The 25287-nt window shown below is 37.5% G+C and overlaps 1 protein-coding gene and 1 long non-coding RNA gene across 12 annotated transcripts in view; one reads left to right on the top strand and one right to left on the bottom strand.

Moving 5' to 3' along the window:
* Positions 1-25287, bottom strand: part of LOC128873825 (protein tramtrack, alpha isoform-like) — a 90868-nt gene that overhangs the window by 11130 nt on the left and 54451 nt on the right. The window contains exon 5 of one of the 11 annotated variants that reach the window (XM_054117777.1): positions 244-9309. The exons of 9 other annotated variants lie outside the window; for them this stretch is intronic. In XM_054117777.1, the coding sequence (XP_053973752.1) occupies positions 8624-9309 (686 nt within the window). In that variant the 3' untranslated portion in view covers positions 244-8623. Of the gene's footprint in view, positions 1-243; positions 9310-14091; positions 21846-25287 lie in introns of those variants that run through there. One more of the 11 variants, XM_054117797.1, reaches the window with a different exon arrangement.
* On the top strand, positions 9321-14105 carry LOC128873914 (uncharacterized). The gene is made up of 2 exons (XR_008456518.1): positions 9321-9493; positions 9599-14105. It is a non-coding gene; the product is annotated as an uncharacterized LOC128873914 (long non-coding RNA).

Here is a 25287-nt window from a genome sequence, read left to right as displayed (position 1 = left end):
CATTATTTTAATATTTATGTTATATGATTATAGTCGTTGTTGATATTTCTATTGTCTAATAGAAGATTAGAGTTAGTACAAGTTATATTATCGTCGCGTCGTTGACTTCTTGAATTCTATTTAAATTTTATTTTCATAGAAATTCGAATACATCTACTTGCCCATGTGTTGAATACGTCGAAACGTTAGTTTTCATTTTAATTAATATGGCCAACTGCTGTGACAGAGAATTTTTAAAAGATGTACGTTTCTTTGTCTTGCTTTAATGAAGGTTGCGCTAATCGATACAACAAATAAACGGTCGGATAGACTATTGCAATGTATATCACAAAGAGTTACAAAGAAACTACAATTATGTAAAAACAAATAAAAATAATAATAGTTATCAAATTGTCATCGCTCTTATCGTCACCAGACACCAATAATATAGGTACATACGTACGTACATTGAAAACAAATGTACAGTCGACGAACCGACGATCAATGTGCGAACGTGCAGCTTTGCTTCCTTTATTGTTATTGTTATATGCATATAACTTTTTTTTAAACGTCCCACCATCCCCCAAATAGGATGGACGGTACAATATAATATAACATAATATAGTATTTTATATATAATATATATATATAATAGATTTTCTGTATTCGCAACGTCTATATTTCTTAACAGTTCTCGCAATTTCATTAGCTATTGCAAAACATAAAATTACTGTGTCGAACGTCTGTGTCTCGATGTCCTGCAAAGAATGCTTCCCTTTGTTACGTTGTCTTCAGTGTAATTGTTCTATATAGTACCGCGCTTCTTTCGTCTACCGAAACAGAGTGCTGTGCGATGTTTCCATGATGTTTCCGTGCATAATAAAAGTGCCAGTACTCGTACTCGTACGTGTCGCTACTAAATATATATATATTTATAAATGGTGATCGTAAATTTGCTAAAACTCGCTTGCATTATTTTTCCCCCCTCGAATCGTTTAAAATCGCGCGTAAGTAAGAATAATGCAGGCGGACATAAACTCTCTCATTTTTATTTGGGGGACGCCTTACTGCATTTTCGCCTTTCCTCCGAGTAGACGATCGCGTCTACTGCACGGAACTGTGAAGATTGCACCCGATGTTCGCCCCTCTGCGTCCACAAAATACCTATTTGCTGATACATACTATTAATCGGTAACAAAGATCAATAGCGAAACAACATTTTTTCAAAGATTTTCATCACTGAATCTGAGCTTCGCTCAGGTGCAATATTTTCAGCTTCCGGCATACCTGGACCAGCGAACACCTGTACACGGCGAACTTCATTCGCGGAATATTTCGCGACGTTCCGACGACAGACAGGAAAGAAAAATAAACAAAGAGCATCGTCGCTACAAGTCAGCCTCGAATATTAACGCGGTATTCGCCGTCGCTTATTCAGCTACCAACACAAATAAAATTTGCAGAGGTTAACTATCGTATATAAATAAATCCATTCGCCAGAACGCCGCGTTATACAAACTTTTAGCGTTCCATCAACGAGCAAAAGTGGAAACATAGAAGGCGCCGCGTTATGTCGCAAGCTCTAGCATTATTAACGCTCAAATAAAATATCTGTACTATAAATATAATAACCGTTTGTTTGCATTCGTCTGGCTATCCTTCGCGTTGCTGTGGTTTCCATTAAAGCCTAACGCACCTTACCGCGCTAATTAACTACCCGACGTTACAGTTAAAATTAAAAATAAAATAATCGTTATTCGACAATGACAATAGTAATAGTATAATAATATTAATAATAATAATAATAGTAATAGAACTCTTACAATAGTGGTATAAAACTAAAACGTAAGAAGTAAGGTAGTCACAGTGCATGGAAAGTGAAGAACAAAAGAGTAACACGACCGTCCTGAATTGCCTTTGCACGCGTCGTATATAGAAGTAGGAAATATATTTTTCGGAGGCTCATCGCGGTATCGCGATCAACATTGGAGCCTCGCACACGCACGCGACTCGTATTCTGTCTTTTTGAATAGAATTTTCTCGTTAACGAATCAAGCGAAATTGCATACGATGCCCATAGTTTTTTTTTTTTTTTTTTTTATGTATCCATCACATATACATACATAATTATATATATATATATCGATCACCAACGTGGGTCGTGGACCAGAGATGGACAAAATTCTTATCAAGATGCAAATTACATATAACGAATAACAGATAAACAACTATTCCTCTACTCTGTAAACGATTTGAATTTCAATTATGGATTCAAATATCACCCAATGGACAACTAAACAATTTAACTGGTCAATCGAATAAAGAAACGTTACGTTTTCGCTTGCTGATATTTCGACGCTTCGAGTCACGATAGGTAATTTAATGTTTTTACATACTTCGTGTATTCTCGCACGCGTGACATCAAATGAAAATTCGATTCTTCGCGTAATAACGATCGACTGGACGTAGAAAGAGGCTTGAAAATATCATTTCTGTGCGGGGGAGAGGGGGTATTGGTTCCTTTCTTTAATTGGATATCTTCTTTTCGAAAAACTCACGCTCGGGTGCACATTATTCCCTCTAAGTAATATATATCTCTCTCTCTATATATATTTTTTTTAAATAGCTCTCTTGTGACCAACCATCACTCTGACATACATATATATCGCACGTACACATCCACGCTCATATTCACACGATGCTATCACGCCATATAACACCGACGTCGGAAGACCAAAATACTCCTTTCCGTTCGGTATTCGTTCGAATGCTCTCTTGCTGCTCGGACATGGAAGAAAGGGGGATAATTGAGTTCCGCTGTTTCTCGTCGAAGACTCGACGACGTAAGTGAATGCTACTTCTAGTAAATTCGTAGAATAGTGGAGGGAGAGGGGGGGGGAGGGGGGGAGGGGGGCACAGGGATGGAAAAGATCCGTGTAATATCAGAGCTCGCGAAATTGTTCGATCTAACTGACATGTATAGCTTGGAGCACGAATATTCTGTTCAGCGTAGGCGTGGTGCCAGAACTGTTTTCAACATGGTTGATCCAGTGACGCGTCAGTTATGTACTGCAGGAAGAGAAAAAGATCAGCTATGGAAGAATATCATCGTGATGGATGAAACTAAACATAAGTTACCCGATACTGTCCATGTTCTCCTTAATCTAACGCTGATCTTTATTTATCCTTGTAATATATCTAGATTAACCCAGTTATGGCTGAAGTCCTTCCAGAAGGATTTAAAATTCTTTTTAAATCAATTTTCAAGAAAAATTTTAATACTGAAAATTACAGAACATTCGTGATTTATAATGTAAGTTAGTCATTCATGAATGCTTGGAACTTCCGATACTATAATTTTTCTTGCACGTTACCGATAATATTACTAAAATTTCTAAATATATTGCTATTCTGATTTTATATTAGATATAACTGCTTGACATTTTTCTAAAAAAAGTCATGTTAACGATCTTGTTGACGTTGTATGCATGAAAATTTTGTTCATTTATGATAAAATTTCAAATAATATCTAAAAGGAGTCAAAGTGGGTATTTTACTTGGTCCCAGACGGTCTTTTTGACGAATGAAACTCGGTTTCGCCTACCTAAGACAGATCTTTCGTACTCCCGTCTATAGCACTTGTCTTGCAAGTACTCAACGGTGCGCTCATTATTGTTAATTATTGTACAAATCGCTGTGTTTATTCATTTCGTAGCGCCTGATATAAAAAGAACCAAAATTCTATTAAAGGAATAATACCAAGGAAGAGACGCAAGGCGCGACGAATTATGAATATTTCAATTCTCTGCACGACTGCGTTGCTTCTTTAATAACGTAAAACAGACACGGAGGAGCCGTAAGTAACTTCGTTTATATATCCCTACGAACAAATCGTAAGCTTCGTTTGCATTAATTCTATTCTGCGTATTTCTCGAAAAATTTGTATAATTCGACCTTGCTACGTCTATTCTGCGGTGTCCCAACACCGGAAAAAAGAAAAGAAAACGTGTTAATAGCATATATCATCAAGTAATAGATTTCTCTCAGATTTTTAACCGAACGATCGAACGAAAAAGTATAATATAATATAATATAATATAATATAATATAATATAATATAATATAATAATAAATCAAAGAGAAAAAAACAAACGGTCTAGACCCGAACTACGAGGTCTATTGATTGTATACAGAGTGTCCCATATTAATCTTTGCACGCAATTATGTCCGAAAGTACTGGTTAGTCAAACAAAAGGTTCAGTTGGAAATTATTCTGTCCTGAGTGGAAGTTGTTGTAATCTTGCCGTTTCAGTGATTCCGTTTGCATTTTTTGAAACAAAACAATATGTTCCGAACAGAAACATTTTTTGTTAATAACAGCATAAATTTGTCGTGTTCAAATGTTTAAGTAAAAGATAGAATATAACGTCATCTGGAAAGAATGCCAGTAATCTTGAAATCTCACAAGTGTCTGTATACGCAACAAAACGGTGTCCACAAACAAGAAGTCTTCTTCGAAACAAAGACTGGTTCATCTGAATCGTTTCATTGAATAACCAGCATTTCTAAATATGATCGTATGGAAATATTAAAATAGTGCATCCTGTACACCATGTTTGTATACATATAACTTTCTCTATAACGTGTCCGTGCTTGCTTGTGCATTTAACTTATATACCTAGTAATAATAACCAATTTTATCGGTGCTTGTCCATAGCTAAAAGTTAATAATTCTTATCAAACAATAATATTAATAGCAATAATTGTAACGGTGATAATAAAAATAATATTATTTGCTGCATTAATAGTAGTGCGAGTAATGGTAAATTGATAATGATAATAGTAATAATTAATAATTGGTAAATAACTATAATACACATTCCCAGAGAACCTGTACATATACCGAGTCTGCTATGCAGTATAATTCGTGTTCTTTCTCTTTCTCTCTGTCGAAGGCACTATCTAATGAACTCTACGAGTCTCCTGCGCTCGTAGTGAACTGTTATAAACTCTGTGATAACTATACATTTTCTTTTTCTTTCTTTTTTTTCTTCTTTTTAACATTTTACTAATATGCTTCGCTACGCACCATTGGAATCAAATCTGTTTGGCTTACAAAAATTACCAAAAAAAAAAAAAAGAAAAGAAAATCGTGACTACGAAACTCTGCACTTTCGTTAAGGGTCCAGCTGATATTTCTTTCCTTCGACGGTATTTTTGAATCCGTTTAAGGAATTGGAAGAACGTTACTGCTTTTTATTTTATCGTACAAGTGAATGCCACATGTAAGCTGGTATACGTGCATATTTGCTTTGTTAAGATTGTGGGTAGAGACGAATATACGCATCCTTCTAAGAACGTGATCTTTCAGTAAACGAAGACTGTGACTATCCAGAGTTTTACGCAGGTGTAAAGAGGGACTGTGAAAAGTGCAAAGATTTACAGTATCTGTGAAGAAGATAAAACATATTCGTAACCAACGTTTTACATATTGCCTGAAGAAATTTGATTTAACAAAAGGGAACGAACAAAAAAAAAAAAAAATAAAATAAAATAAAATGAAACAAAAATTGAAAATCCCGTACGTTAAAGCCTCAACGCACTTTTAAAGCTATCATCACGGTACGATCTTAAAAGAAGGAAAACATATTTGTATAACATCATTTTTGTCAGTCCCATTGCTCGTATTGCTTTACGTTACTCTGTATCTCCGCTAAACAATTAATGTAAGATTCTTTCATTTTTCTTGCACAATTTTCATACGCTTCTTGCCCGTGATACGTATATATATCAAACTATCCTTACAAAAAAAGAAAAAAAGAAAAACTATCGATAAAGGCACGAGAAAGCTCGTTAGTTTTTTTTTATAAGAATAATTTTCTCCTTTGTTCGCCGATGTCGTTAAATTTTGTTTCTCAAAAGATAACGAGAAAAAAAAATTGGAATTAATGCAGACTACGCCCGCGTAAAATACTGCGACCATTTAAAAACTCTTCTGTTACGCGGGGGGAGGGAGGTTTGCGGGGGCCCGACGAATTTTCGACGTTGCGAGACAATGGTTTTAAATACATTGTACGCATGCGCGAACATAAAACGCTTGCGAAACGATATCGAGTCCTGTTCTAGTGAAATTTGAAAAAAATGTTCATCGACTCGCGAGTCAAACTTCACTTCAGGCGCGTATTAAAACGTAACGAAGTGAGGAAGAACAGCTGAGCGTCGATCGGCCGCAAGCATTGCGCGCTATTGCACGGTTCAAGGATCATATAATACTAATGTACACAGAGGGGCATATCGCTCGAGTAGTCACGTTCGAGGACATACTTCCCTTATAGGGACCGTGGACGCAACGATTCATCGTACCGTAAATTGTAAAACCACGATTGACACGAATGTTTACAGCTCGTTCTGTATTTGGAATACAATTATCCATACCACCATAGATCAAAGTTGGGTAGTGATTATTCTGTGATTATTTTTGTAATAATCACTTGTAATCGTCAGATTTGTGTATTTGTAATCTACGATAAGAAATCAGTACTGTGTGATTTTTCAAAGCTAATCGTGTCTGATTATTCGTCATAATTACTTGCTAGTCGGTAACAGTTTGCTCAACACAGCTACAGATGCACGAACGCCGTTAGGTGTCCCTCCTCAACACGCGATACGTAAAGTAGACGCGTAGAAAATTATTATTCCGTCGATAGACATGAATTTTGATTTATCCTGCGCTTGACACTAACCAGGTCATCGACACTTTCAATTAATTTCATTAATGTGGTTATTAACAATTTCATAAAGCATTAGATATTTTCATATCTGATTTAACTGTGTATGTACTTTCAATTTATTAATATTAAGGTAAACGCACCCAATTTTTTACGCTGATCAACACTTTCAATTAATTTCATTAATATAATTATTAACAATTTCAGAATTTACATTTAAAATAAAGTACTTAGTAAAGTCGATCTCAATACAACACGTGTCCCAAAACGTGTGCATTATGGACAAGTAAAAATTGTTATTTTTATTATTATGATGTTATTAAATCATTTTAATCACCGGATTTGTATAACAATTGCTGCACTAAAAATGTATACGTTAATCAAACTAGGACACGTATAATGTTTGAACAAGACTCTAAAAATAAGATAAAGACGAGAAAGATTAAGATAAGAAAGATGCGTTCATAACTGGAACATCTACTTTAATTACACTTCCTGTCTAACCAACACATTAGTTGTAGGGAAAAGATCGTCTCTGACAGAAACTATTAATCATATTGGATTAGATGTTTAGTCAGCCATATTTTCCTTATCTATGGTATCACATCATTTTTAATCTAAAACTAATTTTCCTTGCTTCTTCCTGCATGCATATGGCATTTGTTTTAGGAATCATATCGAGAATTTAGATATATAACTTAAACGTTTAGGTATATTACTTCAATTACCCCGAAGCTGAGGTTGTCAAGTATCGAGAGATTGTTTATTTACCAATAGCGTTCGTGCATTAATATAGTACGAATAAGTTCGCCCCAAAGATTGGGTAAAATAACTCGTTACGTCTACGATCCCTGTTTTCCTCGCGATCACTCGACGTCACCCACTCAGCAGTGTTTGCATCCGATCCGTCGCGTTGGTCTCCTCCACCAGCCATAAAGTCTTGGTTCACGCGTCTCCGCTCATCTCCTTGAGCTGCATATCCGTCGGGTTCCACGAAACGACTAAATCGATTAAGACGAATCGATTATCGCGGGGGTGAGATGGGCCATGCGATTGGTCCGCGCGACACACAGGATTGAACACTCGGAACAGGGGTAGATTGTTTCGTTTCCGCGTATCTCCATGAGACGCCACGTTTCGCGGACAACTGGGACCAGAGATGGGAACAAAATTATACAAATAAAAGATACCGATAAATATGGATAAACTTTTATCGTGAAACAAAAATGTATGTCCTCACTCCTGAAGAGATGAAGAATTTTGATGTAGATGTGAATATTATTGGTCTTTTGGAGCACGAGTTTCGAGCAAGAGTTCAGTTACTAAATTTCTCAAAGTTTCAGCCACATGCTGGTCCTCACCAAGAGATGAAACTAAAACTATTATATTCAAGAAGATACAGGAATAATCATGGTACCTTAATGAAATCGAGAAGTACAATTTTCTCATATGTAAGCAGATATTATTGAGAAATGTATTAAATAGACTTTTGCTAGTAATTCGTACTCTACAAAGCCAATAATATTCACACCTACAGCAAGAAACCTCTATCTGTTTAACTTAGAATATAGTTTCTCTTCGTATTGTAATTTAGATTACTAGATGTACAAGCAAAGGGTAAAAAACTAGCTTATCCATGAATCGAAATTTGTATCCAGACAAGTATCTAGCCCATCTCTGATCGGGACTAGGGTACGGCGCGGATTGGACTCTCTCTATGCGCGGCCTCGCCTGAACACGGACACGATCCTCGACGCTGACGAGTGCTTCAACGCCGCCCTAGCGATCGAGGTCCTCGCGTGCCTCTGGACGCCGCTGCTGGCGACTGTTTCCGCTCGACCTTGGTTGTCGTCCGCTGCCGTGGTCGTTCTTCGTGCTGGACCGATCGCCGCCCCACCTCGCCCTCGCACCGCCCGCTAAGGCGAGAGAAAAAAGCCAAAAGGCACGACGCAGTCCTTAGGCATGAAGCAGTCGTGCACGGTCTTCATGTGGTTCTTCATCTTATCGGGCCTGGAGAACTCCTTGCCGCAGACGGGGCACGGGAATACCTTTCTCTGGTGGCCCTCGTGGTAGAGGAAAGCGTGCCGCTGGAAACTGTACTTGTTCTTGAACGTCTTCTGTATGTCGAGTTTCGCGCATTCGGTGCACTGATAGACGCCCTCGGAGATCGAGGCGTAGCGAAAGAGATTTAATCCGCGCACGGACATCTCGGTCAGCTGCTCGGCTGGATCCTGCGAGTGGGAGGTGGCGCGACGTCTCATGCGTCTTTTGGGCACCTGACGACCCGGTGGGGCGGACATCGTGCCAACCTGATGACCGCTGGTCGACGAAGAGTTCGTCGTAGGGGCAGGGCTGCTGCCGCTGCTGCTGCCGCCGCTATTCTGCGCGTTATTCCTACCAGTAGCTGGTGACGCGGATGAACTTCTCGTCGGCGCGGTTGTATTCGACGCCGCGGTGGACGTAGAGCTCGTCGTTGTGGTCGATGATGCTGCCCCGGTTGATCGCGCGCTAGATGATTCCGTGCTCCCTTGATTCCCCGACAAGCCTGATCCAGGATTCCGTGTCTTCTCTTTCCACGTCTCTCCTTCCCCTTTCGCGTACTCTGTGGAAAAACTTTAGTCAGTAAAAGTTGGCCAGCTTTAACGAACATGTAGATGCTACAATGTTACGACAACGAATATCATATAATCAGTTATAAAAATTTGCCGACTGTTTTCTTTCTACGATAAAGGCTCTGTGCATTGCATGCGACTGCTAGCTAATTACAATTGATGGATGAATATTATGTACGTATGTGTTTATACAGGGTCAAACATGTAATTTGTACAATTCTATTATTTTTGTTGCTTTGGGGAATAAATGAAAATTTTATCGTTGACTACATGATTCAGGTCTCTCAAACATAAGCTTAACACCTCCGATAAAAGTAAAATTGATGGGTGCAGTGAGCTGAGAGTAAGAGAGCTGGACAAGTTACATGGTTCTCCTAGTATATTGGTACTATTTAATGTACGTTCGTACTGCATACTTTAACACGTGCAAACAGAAGTTGAGCCAGCATGACTCGTTGTAAAACAAAGCAGTTACAGTAATTCTTGATTGTATGTCGCTAACTTTTTCCTATATTAACTGAACAGATTCGTGCCATTCGTAAGATTTCCCTGAAGACAATGAAAAATATAAAAATGAAAATTGTCATCGGTGAACAACAAGCGAGAATTACTGTAAACAGAAATGGTTTTTAATACAACCGAAATCAAATCTTAATAAATCCTGTAAATAAGAATTCAACGTAAAACATAAATTGCCGTCTACTTGATAGGAGGTCGGGGATGATTGACGGACGAGTGGATATAAGATGTCAACGAAAATAAAAAGAGTGACGTTGATAAAACAAATTAATTTTTTTTTTTTTTTTTTGTAAGTTGCGCGACAAATTGTGCTGTTCTTACGTTTCGTGTAGTAAACTAGTAGGAGCGTACCACAAGTCTATCTACAAGAAGAAGGCACATGTAAATTCCAAGGAATTCCAAGGACTTCGTCGATTCCGCACTGAAAATTCGTAGCGAACGTTTCGTCTATTAACTTAAGTAGAAGGATAGGATAAAAAACAAAAACAAAAACAAAAAATAAAAATAAAGGGAAATCAAGTGACCACACAGCAGCTGAGAAGGAACGGATCCGATGTGGTCTCCAAGTTTACGCCATGAGTAATTTTGGTACACGCTGCGAGACGCATTGGGAAGCTTTCCAAGTTGACTTCGTAGAAAAGATAAATGTTTATGGCAATCGTGTACCAAATCTGTTTGTGCAACTTTGTCGCACTGTCTGCGAAATACTATCGTTAAAAATAAAAAAAACACACATAAAAACCTGTACCAAGTTTCATAGCCGGGCTTGTAAAAATCAAAAAGTTGAATGCAACGAACAAACCATGTACATATATATATTTATCTTTTTGTTGCTCTCCAAATGTTTCACTTTCCTTCATTGTCCGGACAGTAAAAATAATAAATCAACAATACGCGTACGCAACATGCAAAACAAAAGTCCATAAAAAATAATAATCGCTTACATCCCGTCGCGACTGGCAAACGCGAGCGTTTCCACGTTTCCATTCTCGCGCGCAAAACATTATTAAATCACAACGCAGAAATTGCAATTTATCCGATTTTCAGGTCGCCACGTAGGTACGTGTTATGCTCGTGCCAGTCGCGGCTAGGTAATCTTAATATCTAAGGATCGTCTAGTTGGCACCGTCGATCGCTTTCCCGTTGGTCACGGTGGTGTACTTTTACAAGTAAATCGAGTAACGTTCGCTAATGAGAGTCGTTTAAATAATTGCTCGCACCGTGCACATCGGAGGAAAAGCGTCGCCGTCATCGTCGTCGTCGTCGTCGTCGTCGTCGTCGACGCGACGATTGCTAAGCGGCCAAGAAGACGCATCATCCACAATCGAATGATCTAAAACGAAACTAAATAAAAGTAATTTTTGGCTAAGTGTAACGGTGCTTCGTGGTGAGTCCGGGATATTATCGAATTTGGCGTGTTTCTCATGTAACGTGTCTCGTGGACCTATCGTGGGATACATAGAGGGTGGCGTGCGATATTTTCGTTTTTTGTCTTGAGGGAGGAAAAAAAAAGTAATTAAAACGACTAAATCGAGAAATCGCTACGGGGGAGACACGGGTGTGGAACGTAATGCGAGATTAACGAATTTCTTCCAGAGAAGATGAAAGAAGAGGCAATCGCGATTCGATAGCTGCACAGAACTTCCGTGGCAGTTGGATCATCTCTGACGAATCCTTCGATTCGAAGTTAACGTCGTTTATGGCACTTGGATGGTGCGATTCGTCGATTTTTCGAATGTTCGATGTGTCCTCGAGAGTTATTCGTGGACGGTAGATTTGCGTGGGAACAATTCAACGAACAGTCGCATAAAGTCTTCAACGAATTGACACTCACGTTCCACATACGTGCGGACAATGTGACGCATAATAACGGAAACGACAAGAAACGCAACGAAAAGGATGTAAAATAAAAGTTCTACTGCAAGTTCTACCGCGCTTGTTGTAACCCTTTTCAAGAATTTTGATTGGTTGGGGACACTTTTCTCGTCTAATTGTAAGACCGTCCTCTTTTACCTCAGCTCTTATACTATCACTGCAAGTTTTAACATTCCTGTGTGACGTGGTTAAGGTTGTCAAATGTCTTTTTTTAGAAAGGTCGTAATGGGCGAATTTAATATGATAGATAAACATATTTTCTTGCGAACAAATTAGTAATATTGAGCAGTTTGGTAACTAGACTGCAGTATGATTTATATATATATCGTTATTAGACTATATTAAATAGACTAACTGCCAAATTGCACTACGCGATTCACAGATTGATTGCATGGTTAACAGAAACATCACGACTACCAATTAACTCTTCGTATCTTTCAAACAAGTAACTCTACAGCCCCGACCATTCAAAATTCATGAAAAGAACTATTGACGTTTATGGTAATTACCTTCGATTCAATGCGATTAGTCTGCTACTTTCCTCGATAAGTGTGTATACATTCTGAGGACGATTCCAGGCCACTAACATATCACATTTTCGTTACAACGCACGAAGCGCCATTTTTTTCTTTTTCTTTTCAACTTTTCAGCAACAACGTCGCTGACATCTAGGCGATTGCGTTCACCCATTCGCGCTTCTCCACCACTTTTTTTTCGCATTCTATCACGTGTTTCTTCTTTTTCTTTTCTGCGTCGTTGTATCGACGCCAATAAAAGCTCAGAGCACGAAATACGATCGTTTAAAAGGAAAATAAAAATAAAAGATAATCGGTATAGAGGAAACCGTTGAAACGTTGCAACAAAAAAGTGGTAAATGTTTGAGAAATTAAAGTAACAGATGGAATTTACTAGAATGTTATTGCAGTTAATGGATGAAGCTTCGTACAAGAAACTCGCTCGGTTTTCTTCGCGCAATCGTTACATCGCAAGGAAAAAAACAATCTGACAAAATTTCGCGTCGCGAACAATGAACGACGCTGATTCTCGAAAACGGACAAACGTCGAGCTTTCGTCATTCTCGTTCATCGTCACGACGTTTCGATGCGTTGTTTTGTACGTTGGGTGTGTAAACACGAACGACTTTTCGAGATTCGACGTCGTCGATTGTCATGGCCGTATCGAGCCATGCAAATACAGAGTCAAAGTTTCATTTTTGTTGATTCGTTCTGTTTGTCATAGATTCGTTTACTGCAGAGATGGGCCAAATTTTTTTAAATAATTTAAGAATGTATTTATTTAAATACTTCAAATTTGTTCTTAGTTTCCTTTATTAGTTATTCGAAATCTTGAATCTAAATAAGATTTTCGCCCGTCTCTGAGTTTACAAGACCGCTGCGCGACGAATCTCGCAAAGCGAACGCGCACAAAACGAAGACGTGAATGCGTGTGTGAGACAAGTCGGTACAGCGAGACTTAAAAATCCTTCAATTATAATCTATTGAACACCGTTCTTTTTATTATCGATAGTCATAATCAAACAATCAGTGCATATAAAATATACTAAGTCTACCCAGCGTCAGAAAAGACTCGTCTTCTCTAAAAAGTTCCCTATAAAATTTCACCTTATTATTTTTTTTTTTTCGTCTTTACACTCATTTTTTCGACAAGGTCTCACTTATTTGGCACTAGATTACGATCGTCGGGCGCGTCTTTTTAAAAAAAGGGATATACACACGCGCGCCTGCGATCGTGTAATCATAACAATTTACTTATTACTTCTTCTTCGTCATCTTTCTTTCTTTCCCTCTCTTTTTTTTTTTCATTTTTCATCGTCATTATTTATGTCGCTTAAAAAGGCACCAAATCGGGGATTACACCGCTACATATTATTGGATCCCACTGAAGTACGTTAATTCAACGTATATATATAAAGTTAAAAGTCAACCACGTATTCTTCATTTCTTTCATATTTTTTTTTTAACTCTCATTTTCTGACGCATCATTTCAAAAACTGCAACGACGTTAATAGGTATTATCAACTAGCGCTAAAATATATTCGATATAACTTTTGTTTATATATATATATAATATATAATAATGATAATAATAATTGTAATAATATTAATAATAATCGCAATAATAATAATAATAATAATAATAATAATAATAATCATCATCATCGCAATAATAATATTAATATATACGTACATATACATACAGATGTGTGTGTATATATGTATATATACATACATGTACCATCTTTTACACCAGTTCGCGTATTTTTGTATATGTGTCTCTCTCTGTAGGTGTTTGTGTACAATATGCGTGTAATTTATTTGCGATAATAAACTATGATTCTTTTCTTTTTTTTAATATATATATATATATATATATATATTTATATTTCATATATATATATTAAAATCTATCCGATAGTACAGTCTGCTTTTTAAGCCTCGTAATTTACCTCTCTCTGTTCCTCTTTCGCGGTGGTCTCTTGCAACAGCGGCCGATGCCGATTAACACGTGAAAAACTTAGTATAATCGGTATTGACTGGTGGTCCCGCCCGTAAGGGGACGAATAAAAAGACGAGAATCGCTTGGACGTCGCCCTTGCAAGAGTCACACATAAATATAATATATTCTATTTAAAATTTTCTTGTTTTTTGTTTTGTTTCGTATTCATTCACCGTATCCACCCGCAATGTCCGTAGACTTATAAATTAATTAAAATATGTTCAACGCGAAACTCATCGACGAGACCTCCAGCGAACCTACCCTCGATTATCGTGAGAAATTCGCTTGCGTTTGGAACATAATTTATTCAAAGAAACGAAAAATAAAATGTTAGAAAGAATGACAGTTGCAGATCCGTCGAAAGGTTGACTTTGTTAATTTTTTACTCCTCGATAATACGATCGTTTTTAAAATCAATTTCTCCTCGACAACGCCAGAAAATACACGTGACACGTAATGCAAAACCCGAGCCGTACACTCCTTACAAATAATTCCTTATAACATTTCAACTTATTTTTTTTTTCCTCGCTATGAACACTTTTTACAATTTGAACACTAATTTTGTACGAGTAACAAGGATTATCATCCTTCGTCCACAATAAACACCACCACGAGACCACTACTAAAGTTTTCTTTTCTTACTGATTGGCAACATGAATTTTCCTTTTTACAACCTTAATTCTAAACATCAACAACATTTAAAGGCAACGAACGTGAGCGAATGTTGTACGATAAATTTTCGTAGCAAGCTTCAAAAGACCAACTGCTAAATTTCAACAATTTGTTTAGGTATCAGTTTACCCTGATCACGAGCCTTAAGATACCAGTAAGGAATTCGATGTAAGTAAACGGCGTCAACCTAACTCGCATACGTATCATCGTAAGTAACATTCTTTCTTTTGCGTTTATCTTATGCCAAATACTCTGCAACTGTCTTCGTAACTTCAACGGTTCGTTAAAGTTTGTTATGCCCTTCTACAACGACTAATAAGACGTTTAACGGACTTTATACAGGGTGTTCGGTAACTGGCGGTATAAGCGAAAAGGGAATGATTGTACATGAAAAATGAAGTAGAAAATATAGAATAAACATTTTTCATGCGAGGTTTCGTTTTCGAGAAACTCAACTTTGAAGTTTCGCCGGGTACGGTTGCACTTGATCATGTCTCGATGGTTATTATCGCAGTCTAAGTTTGTTTTTATCGTAACGGAAAATTAGGAACATGTAATGAAATAGAATGTCGAAATAATCATAAAGTTTATTACTACAGAAATTGCTGAAAATGTTGCCCATTCTGCCGAATACATACTTCTGTTCTTCTAATTAAATTTCTATGAACGTTTTTTAACGTATTCGATTGTTTTAGACAATAAGAGTAAGATAATAGGTAAGAAAACATTTCCGGGCGATTAGAAGTGTTTATCAACATAACTTCAATCGAGACAATGATCCTCAATGAGATCCGTTATAACGGGACATGATCAAGTACACCCGTACTCGGCAAAAATCCAAGGTCGATAAAGCCTCACATGAAAAATTGTTATTCTATACTTTCGACTTCTCTTTTCATGTAGAATCGCCCTCTTTTCGCTTGTACCATCAGTTACGGAACACTCTGTATATATTTGTATATATATATATATTATGCAATTAATAAAATTTAAAAAAGGCAAACATGCTGTCAACAAATATTGGAAACAAGAGTTTCTTATCTCTCGAGCGATTTCTCACGTAAAAGTCGACTAGGGTAAACTAACACTCGTTTTCTTTTATTATTTTTTCTTTTAACGGACGAATAAAATTGGATTTCCCCAAACGAGCTACTACGGAAGGCCTCTGATCAGAAACAGGACGTTGGAAACTATCTGTCTCTGGCCTATGATAAAAACTGATCACGAACCAAGTATCGAAAGAATTCAACGGGATATCTTTTTCAAATTGGCAAATTCATGGTTTTCTGTTTGTTTGTTTGTTTGTTTATATTCTTTTTTCTCTTTAGGCGATCCGAGAGCTCTATATTTCTGCTGTACTTTCCATTCGATATCAACACGCGTTTACTTTCCTCTAGAAATCTTTCCTTCTTGCCTGCCATTTAAAATTGAGTTAGTCTTAGCCTCTCAGTGATTATCAAACGTGAGTGTATTTACTTTAATTATTATTTTGTTTCATCTTTACTTTAAATCGATACATAAGCTGTTTAGCCGCTGCCTCTTTGCACTTTTTTTTTTTTTATATTTATATATCAACTATATTCAGTTTACACCCTCTCTTACTCATCATGTTTCCACTTTGGACGGGCTTTTGCTTTAACCCATCATCTTGAACACAACGATTTCACCAAGACCGGTCTGTGACTACCACCTCTCTAATTTCCATTTATTTTTATTTCGCTTAGAAAACATCTGTTTCGCCCCACCGAAAATAATCCGCCCGTCGAACGGGCCGGACAACACCTCTTTGGTCCATGAAGGTTCTTAATTTTGAAAATAATTGACCTGAGAGTAATATATTGATCAGCGAGTCAGCGGCACGGTCCACCACGATCAGAAACACCTAAAAAAAAGATCCTTATAACTTTAGTATCCTCCCTCATCCTATCTGGTTTATTTTTTATTATTTTGTTTCACCTACTCTTCTATCTTTGCTGCCTGCCTAACTAATTGAATATACCCCTCTATCTGCCTAAAAGTACGCGTAATTGCGTTCGGAGACACGCGATTTCTCGACGGCTCCTACTCCCTTACAACTAAAATTTTTTATCTTTGCAACGCTAGATATCTCTTGAATAACGAACGAACAACACTGGTCAAATCGTGGGCGATTGGACAGGACCGTACAAATCGTGGTCGCGTCCTATCTCTCTCTTTCTCTCTCTCTCTCGCTCTCGTTCTCTCTCTCTTTCTCTCTCTCTCTCGCTCTCTCTCTCTTTCTCTCTCTCTCTCGCTCTCTCTCTCTCTCTCGCTCTCGTGTTCTCTCTCTCTCTCTCTCTCTCTCTCTTATTTTTTATTTAATCCCACGTATTAAAATAACAACGAAGGTCTCCGTTACGATTATAATTAATTAATAATAGCAATAATAATATTTATAATTATTATTATATAGCCTCTAGTCGTCTAATGTCTATGCCCAACTAATGAAAAAATTTGTATATAAATCGTCTCGCTTCCTCTCGCGATTCATGCAAGCCGTTCATAATCTAACGAACGGTCTATGAACGAACGTGTTTCGACTAGAGAGGATTCGACAAAGTGAAAAGTGCAAAATATAGTAAGCTACGATCGTATTTTAGTGCTGTCTCTCACGACTAAGCCTATATACCATCACTGTAGCCGTATCCCTTTTGAACAGTTATTGATTCACTAGACATTTCTTGCTTCTCTCGCGTCGCTTTAGAGAACGAATTTCTTTGTACCAGATTCAAGCAGAAATCTGCGACAAGCAAGACAAGGATAAACTTTTAACAATAACAATTTCTACGACCCTGGATATGCACATCCTTGTCTTACGCTATTCAGCACTTACTATTTACAAAACAAAACCAGAGATGGGCAAAATTCTCATCTAGATACAGATTACGAATAACGAATTAAAACGAGATAAATAGTCTTTTATCCAGTAATGATTGGATAAGAACCAGAACTTGAAGTATACAGTAAAATTATTTATCGTATTGCTTTTATCTTCGATAGATATGAATTCTTAATAACGAATAGAAAGATAAATAAATGTTGTATTCGGTAGTAATTTAATAAAAATTAGATACTAAATTGTTAACTAAAATTATATCTCAATATCGAACAAATAAAGGAGATAGATAACCTTTTATAAAAAGCTTGTGCGAATAACTTGCACGAATAAACATTGCGAATAAACCATAACACGGTGTTTCCATTTATCTATTATTCGATAACAGAATTTTGTCCATCACTGACAAGAACACATAGAAAGCTATAATGTATCGATTAGTACTGGTTACGAGTTCGCGTACCAAATTTAATATTGACTCCCAAAAATTGTATTTTCCTCCCGGAATAATGCCTGATTTATACCCACCGTTCGATAATGATTTTTCGTGGGTAACGATAAAAATTAACAGTATGTATAATATATATATAAATATAGTATACACGCAGTAAAACTACATCTAGCTTTACCGAGCAAGCGTGGCACGCTTTTGTTCAATCGAGTACGGTACAGTACGATACGGCGTTAAGTTACTACTAAAGTGCCTTCAGTCTATCCAATGTCAGTACTATCTTGTATTTGGTGTCGTTAAAACCGTCCCTCTGCAGTCTTTCAAGAATTGCATGTCCCGTTCCGTTAATTTTCCCATTAACCCTCCTATTCCTTCCTCCCCCGCCCCTAACCGCGGACTCCATTTCTACCTTGGCTCCCTATTACGCTACTATATAACTTCGAATCAGGCTCAACAGCTTGACAACAGCTCAACGGCTCAACAACATGGCGAACGGTCATCGTACATATATATTGCATTTACTCAGTCTACGTGGTTCCCTTACTTATATCGTGTGTATATTGTGTGTGAATGTGTGTGTATGTGTGTGCATGCACTGCATTGTTTTCCATTTCCTTCTTTTATTCGTTTAATAACGTATGCATCTTGAATGCCCACATGCGACACGTTTGATTCTCTCCATAATATAACAGTCACAGAATAGTAAATGTATTCTTTGTTGATTTGGACTCACGTTTCTTCTGCGATTACATTAAATTCTATTTAATAAACTGATCCCCGTACGTCGCAGAACTACGTTGAGACGATTAAACGAGTACACCGGTTCAATCATATATAAACTCTTTGTATGCACATATTTTGCCTCTTTTTTCTTCATTTTTCTTTTTTGTTTGTTTGTTTGTTTGTTTGTATATATCCGCGACTTCCCCGAACGGGAAGGCACACGGTAAAGCTCGTTTCGTTTTTGTAACTTAATGCCCGTTGTGTGTTACGCGCGTAAATCGTTCCTCGAGAATGGGAGCTTACAGCTCGCCATACAGGCGCGCAATAGACCTTCGCTAATCCAAACATTCGGAACATTTGGGAACGATCTGTTTGTCTGCAACGCAAAATCATTTTTCGTGGGTGTCGCAATACTAGATTATGATTACTAAAATTACTAATTTAATTTAAAATCAACTTTAGAATCAAGAACAAAAAATGTGAATTAATGCATTTTACAATTGAGTAATATTAAGTTTGATGAGATGTAATCGCCCCTTTAAACGAACGTTGATTTTTATAAAAGTGATATCTGTCTATTCTAGTATCCACAAAATCTACAAACAAATAATTATGGAAAAACTTATTGCTTTTAGTTTCTTCTTTTCTCGATGCATATTTGTATACAGATTTATAAATACAAAGAGAAGATGATCTCAGAAATTAGCATTCTCTTCAAGTGTATCGTCGTATCTTAGGTTCAATGAAAATTGATTCTACGTTTCAGATGAACCCTAGTTCCTCGTGTCTTCAAAAGTTCGAAATTTTTGGATACGCGAATGTCTATTCCGTGATATGTCCCCTTGGCGCCAGTATCGTTTCGAAACTGCGGACTTCCGAACGAAGAAAGAGAAAACGAGCGGCGGACACGAGAACGCGCTATTGTTTATTAATAGACTACGTAAAAACGAAAAGAGACCACTGATCGGAATAATAAGAGGTACTACGTTTAATTTATATTTTACTTTACTAGTATAGCTGCTACTTGTAATATCATGTACGTACGACGTTCATTTAAAAAATTGACGCTTCCTTACCGATGCTAAGGACCATTCAGCGAAACAGGAGAAACTGTTTTGAGCTGCAATCGGCACGTGGCCGCGATTGAGTTCCCCCTGGTCACCGGAATAACGTTAATGTATGTAATTTCTTGTTACGCGTTTGTTATCTGACAGACGTTTGTTGAATAAGCGAAGGAATAAATATACCGGGTGAATCACACGACTCGCTGATTACTTTAAGCGTTAGAAGATCAATCGACGTATTTTTGTATCGTGGATGACATTTCTGAACATTCAGAATTCACTACGTCATTTCAAGGTCGCCAAATTTATACCCAATGAATTTGTGTTATCAGAATATAATGAACACGTTGGAAACTGTTGACAATGTGAACGAAATGATTCTGGAGGTCCTTCAAAGTGATTCAGAAAAGTAAAACTAAAGATGTTAATGAAGAGAACTCGATCGACACATGAGCTTTCCGTACAAATGAATAAAATTGTTGACGTTCTTTCTAATTTAAATGCATGTTAATTTTTAAAACAACTTAGCAACTAATTTGTAAAATAATATTGTTAAGTGATATGTTATTCAACACGTATTATTAGTTTAAGCTTAAACACTTTGGTTTCATCTATATTTAGTATCATAGAATTTATATTTATATCGAACGTTGGAAAGAACCTCCTGAGCCATGTGACTCACGGTACAAAAGTACTGATAGGTCCCATTAACAAAAATAGTAGGGACTAATAAGTTACGTGGTTCACCCTGTACAACTAGCTATGCATCAACGACATTCAGAGTTTACAACCGGCACGGCGAAACGCTTAATTGCCCAATGGGCCATTCCTGATCCACACCGACGCGCGACGGTTAATTGCCAAAATCGACTCCTGTTTCATCATCTGACCTACCCAAGAGCTACTTGTTCTCTCTTCGTTCGTTCGAAACATTTCGATTATCCTTTTACAGCCATGGGTATACCCGGAAAGCTACCGACACGTACGCTCACGTCTCGTTTGAGCTTCTCGTAATGTTTAGCCTCTTTCATGCGCAACGTTTCTCGCCTCTTGCCAGAGATAAATCGATCAACGATTTGTTCAACAATTGTCGACAATTGTACGACGCGATCATTTGGCCAGTTCGCACACCCGCGACTTAGGTGTAAGGTGTAATAATATTCGTTCATAGTTGTTTTTTTTTGTCCTTTTTTTTTCTTTTTTCTTAATGTTTCGTTCAAGAGACAGAATGGGTAAGAGGCGAAGAACGTGGCCTGAGAAGAGAAGACGCGCTGGCAGCGGTCTACCGCTGTTGGCCCATACTACTGCTGCCACTGCTGCTAAGACTCATATGCGGCTTAAGGCTATGTATGATCTTCACGTGGGCGACCATGTTGTCTTTTCGCGTGAATTCCTTGAAACAAACCGGACAAGGATAGTACTTGACGTTAGGCTTGTGTGAGGTGACGTAGTGCCGGCAGAAATTACTGATGTGTGTGTAGGTACGATGGCATACGGTGCACCGGTACACGTCGCCCTCTTTCACGCAGTAGTCCCGCACCGAACCCTCCGTTCTCTCGTTCTCGACCTTGAACGATCCTTCGAAGTCGCTCTGACTGATCTCCGATTCACCGGTGACCAGATTAAATATGGCACTGCTCAGATTGTCTTTCGACACCTTCTGCTCCGACTCGGAGTCGGAGTATTGCTGCGAGTCGTCCATGGACGCGGCTGCCGCTGCGCCCGCCGACGAAGATGATGTTTTCCCTTGCAGAGACGACGCGCTGTATTCCTTGCGAAAGCATCGCTCGAAGTTGATGCGAATGTGAGTCGGTGACTGGGAGCCACCGCCACTCGTCGTCTCCTCCGAGTCTGAAACGAAGAAAGCTCTCTTCTTTAAACAGTTCTCGACGTCCACATCATTCCGTAATAAGTACTAGTAATAGCATAAGTACTTAAGTATAGACACGTCGCGCGATTACTGCTCGGATTCGTCCCAATTTTATTATGGATATCGTACAGTCTACGGTACTAGGTTGCTTTCAATCTCAACACGTATAAAAATGAAACGAAGTTGGTAAAATGTACAAACAATTCTAGCTGTTCCACAGTTTCCAAACTGTTTAGTTTCCAGTTTCCATGCTGACGTTGATAAAAGAATTTTGTATGGGCTATTTTAAGAGGAACCAATAAGGGAATGTATCGTGTTAACGAATGTACTTTATATTTGAAGAGTCTCCATTTGGTTAGCGTCATTGTTAACATTTTTTTAAGAATCTTCCCAGGTCGATGCATCGTGTACTTGTGCATTATATATAGTATGTATATACACAGAGAGAGGATTGCTTTGAAAATGATGTTTTCTAGCTTGAGGATACAGGGTGCCTCGAGTAATGTTAACGCCTACATTTTTATAAAACAAAACGGATAACACGAGGTAACGTGGTAATAAATGCATTTTATCTTTGAAAAATCTCCACTCTTTTCCCACGAATGTCAACATATTTTTTTGAAATATTAAATAATGCGATACATTGTGTCATCAGTTTTGTTTCTCTAACACTTTCAACGTTCTTTCAAGGTGCTCTATGCTTATAAACGAGAAAAAGCATAACCAGAAGGCGTTTCTTAATTCTTCTGCAACAACAGAAATACAAATGTGCTTCAAGGTTCCAGGAACCACCTGAAGAAGATTACAAGAATATATCGACGACGATGATACTCAAGCGGAGACTCTTTGAAGATAATGTACATTTTATTAAATTATACGCCATGTTATCAGTTCTGCTTTTCTAAAAACGTTGACACTTGTACTGAAAACAACTCTCACGCTTCGTGATATCCATAATAGAATTCGGGTCGAGCCCGTACGGTTGTCGCGCAGTGTACATTATGTATAATAAACAGTAATGTATAAATTTGTGTATAATATTGTACTGATAATATATAAATAACGTATTTCTATATTTGTGGGGGGAAGCAAGAGGAAGGGTAGAGCCAGCAAAAAAGAGTCACCGTATTCGAACCGGCTGTCCGTCAACTCTGTCCCATGTGAAGTGTTTTATGCCGCACACTCGGTTTTCCGTGTCCCCCGTCCCTGGTGTTCCTTGTCATTCCCTCTTCAGATTCTTTCGCTCTCACGCACGCGTTCCCTGCCTTGCTCCGTCGTTGATCGCGGCTTTGCCTCGATCCCGTATGGCTGCGATGAGGACTGTTTTACGGTCCTATCGCCCATACCCACCAAGAGCATTTCAGCGACTCAAACGGAGTCTCTCTTTCTTCCAAATGGAATATGCATCAGGCATACACTCACTCTCACACGCGTTCTATCTTTCTTTCTTTCTTTCTTTCTTTCTTTCTTCCTGATTTACCCTTTCCCACGACTTCTCACGCACGCTTTCACCACAGAGATGGGCCAAAATTTTATTATAACAATGGATGACGAATGAAAATCAACCTATTTCGTTTTTTTTTATCTAGATAAGAATTTTGCCCATTTCCGTTTCTTCAACCACGCTCGCAATGTTACAGCATTTTAACTTTCTCCTTTTTCTCTTTATTTAAATAACTTTAATGGACGAATAAAAAAACTTAACTTAAAAATGTAATTATATTTGTTCGAATGGCAAAGTAAATCTGTAGAAACGGGTACATTTGCGAACAGTTAATTGTTTAAACGCGTAAAAAAGAAACATACGATTCGATGTCACCGAGGAAAACGATTAGTTCAATTGACGATGAAGTTTCCAAAAGTTCAAAATAATTAATAATTAACTTTACGATCAACTACGTCATACGAACATATATCACGTTCAGTCATACCACGTACAGAAGAGGATAGTATAAATAACTTGAATTGTCTTGAATTGATCAACAATTGTGTCACAGCAAATTCTCGAAGTTTAAAAACAATGATACTTTGAACAAATTTCTATCAGGCTTTCAAACTATTTTACTGTCAATCTTTCCTTATTTTTTTTTTTTGTACACTGAATCTAAATAAATATTTGAAAATAAACATAATTATCGAAATGTCTACTTTATATAGCTACTATCGTTATCTATCGTGCGTGTTTTCTTTTGACGGCTTAATCCATAATCCATAAGGTACTTGTAATAATCACTATTTGAAATCATCTTCGTTGCAATTTTTCGATACAACGACGAGACTGGATTAAAACTATCGTATTTTTGTAATTTCATTTGCGATAAAAAAGACTGATGTGAATTAAAAAACAGAAATTGTTCGATGTTTCAATATGTGAGCACAAAGGGGATGAACACTTTATAATAGAAGACAGTTTAGATTATTGTAGGATACAGCAATGCCTCGCTTCTTGATATAAAATTGAAACCGTCAGTTATCATAAACAGAAAGTCGATAGTGAATTTATTTTCGAATTTGCTCGAACTCGAACAAATCGCCCGTAGAGAATGGTGAATAGCATGGTGAGACCATGGCAACTAGAATGAGCAAAATTTAACAACAGCGTATGTTGATACTACTGCGAATTAAAATTTTGTTACATTTTTTATTGTATCGTTATGAGAGTAGTCATATTAATCGATTCGACATATCCCAATGAAAATTGATCTAAATTGGGTCCCATTCGTACTATTTTTAATTACAATTAACGTAAATCATTTCTAAAAAAAAAAAAGCACTCAACTATGTATAATTAAAAATAGTCTGAATATATGTTATGTTTGGATTTATTTTCACAGGGAAAATGTCAGCAATCTATCGATAATATACTCGCTAAAGTACAATGAAAAATATAGAAGTGTTTAGTTTGCATTAGTAGCTGCCACACCTATACGCGTGCGGTACCGTTCTGAAGTTCGGTCAGCGGAATTTTCTTTCATAACCGGAGACCGCCCGGGTCGGCAGTTACTCGGCCTGAAGAAACATAAATAATAATGGTTAGAGACAGAGATGGACAGAATTTTGAATTTAGGAACGAAAAATCGTACCGCGTATCCATTCGATCGAGTTGTTGGTACACGCTTTTATTCGTTCGACATAAACGAACTGTAACTTTTATCGAATAAATAATGAATCTAAAGATTTTAATTAATTAATCGCGAAATTATCATTAATAAAATGCGGCAAATAAAGATTGTGACCCAAGATATATTTGGGATACGAGAAAAGAATATATAAGATATTCATAAATCATATTTAGTTGTTTTAATGAGAATCACATTTTTAAGCTGTATTCATCTCGGTGTGATAAATTTTAATAGACTGCTGGCCACGCTATTGTTTTAAAGCTACAATGGTACAGGGTGATACAGATACGAAATTATACTT

This window comes from Hylaeus volcanicus, chromosome 1, assembly GCF_026283585.1.
Source record: "Hylaeus volcanicus isolate JK05 chromosome 1, UHH_iyHylVolc1.0_haploid, whole genome shotgun sequence".
NCBI lineage: Eukaryota > Metazoa > Arthropoda > Insecta > Hymenoptera > Colletidae > Hylaeus > Hylaeus volcanicus.
This window is presented reverse-complemented; position numbering and strand designations above follow the sequence as displayed.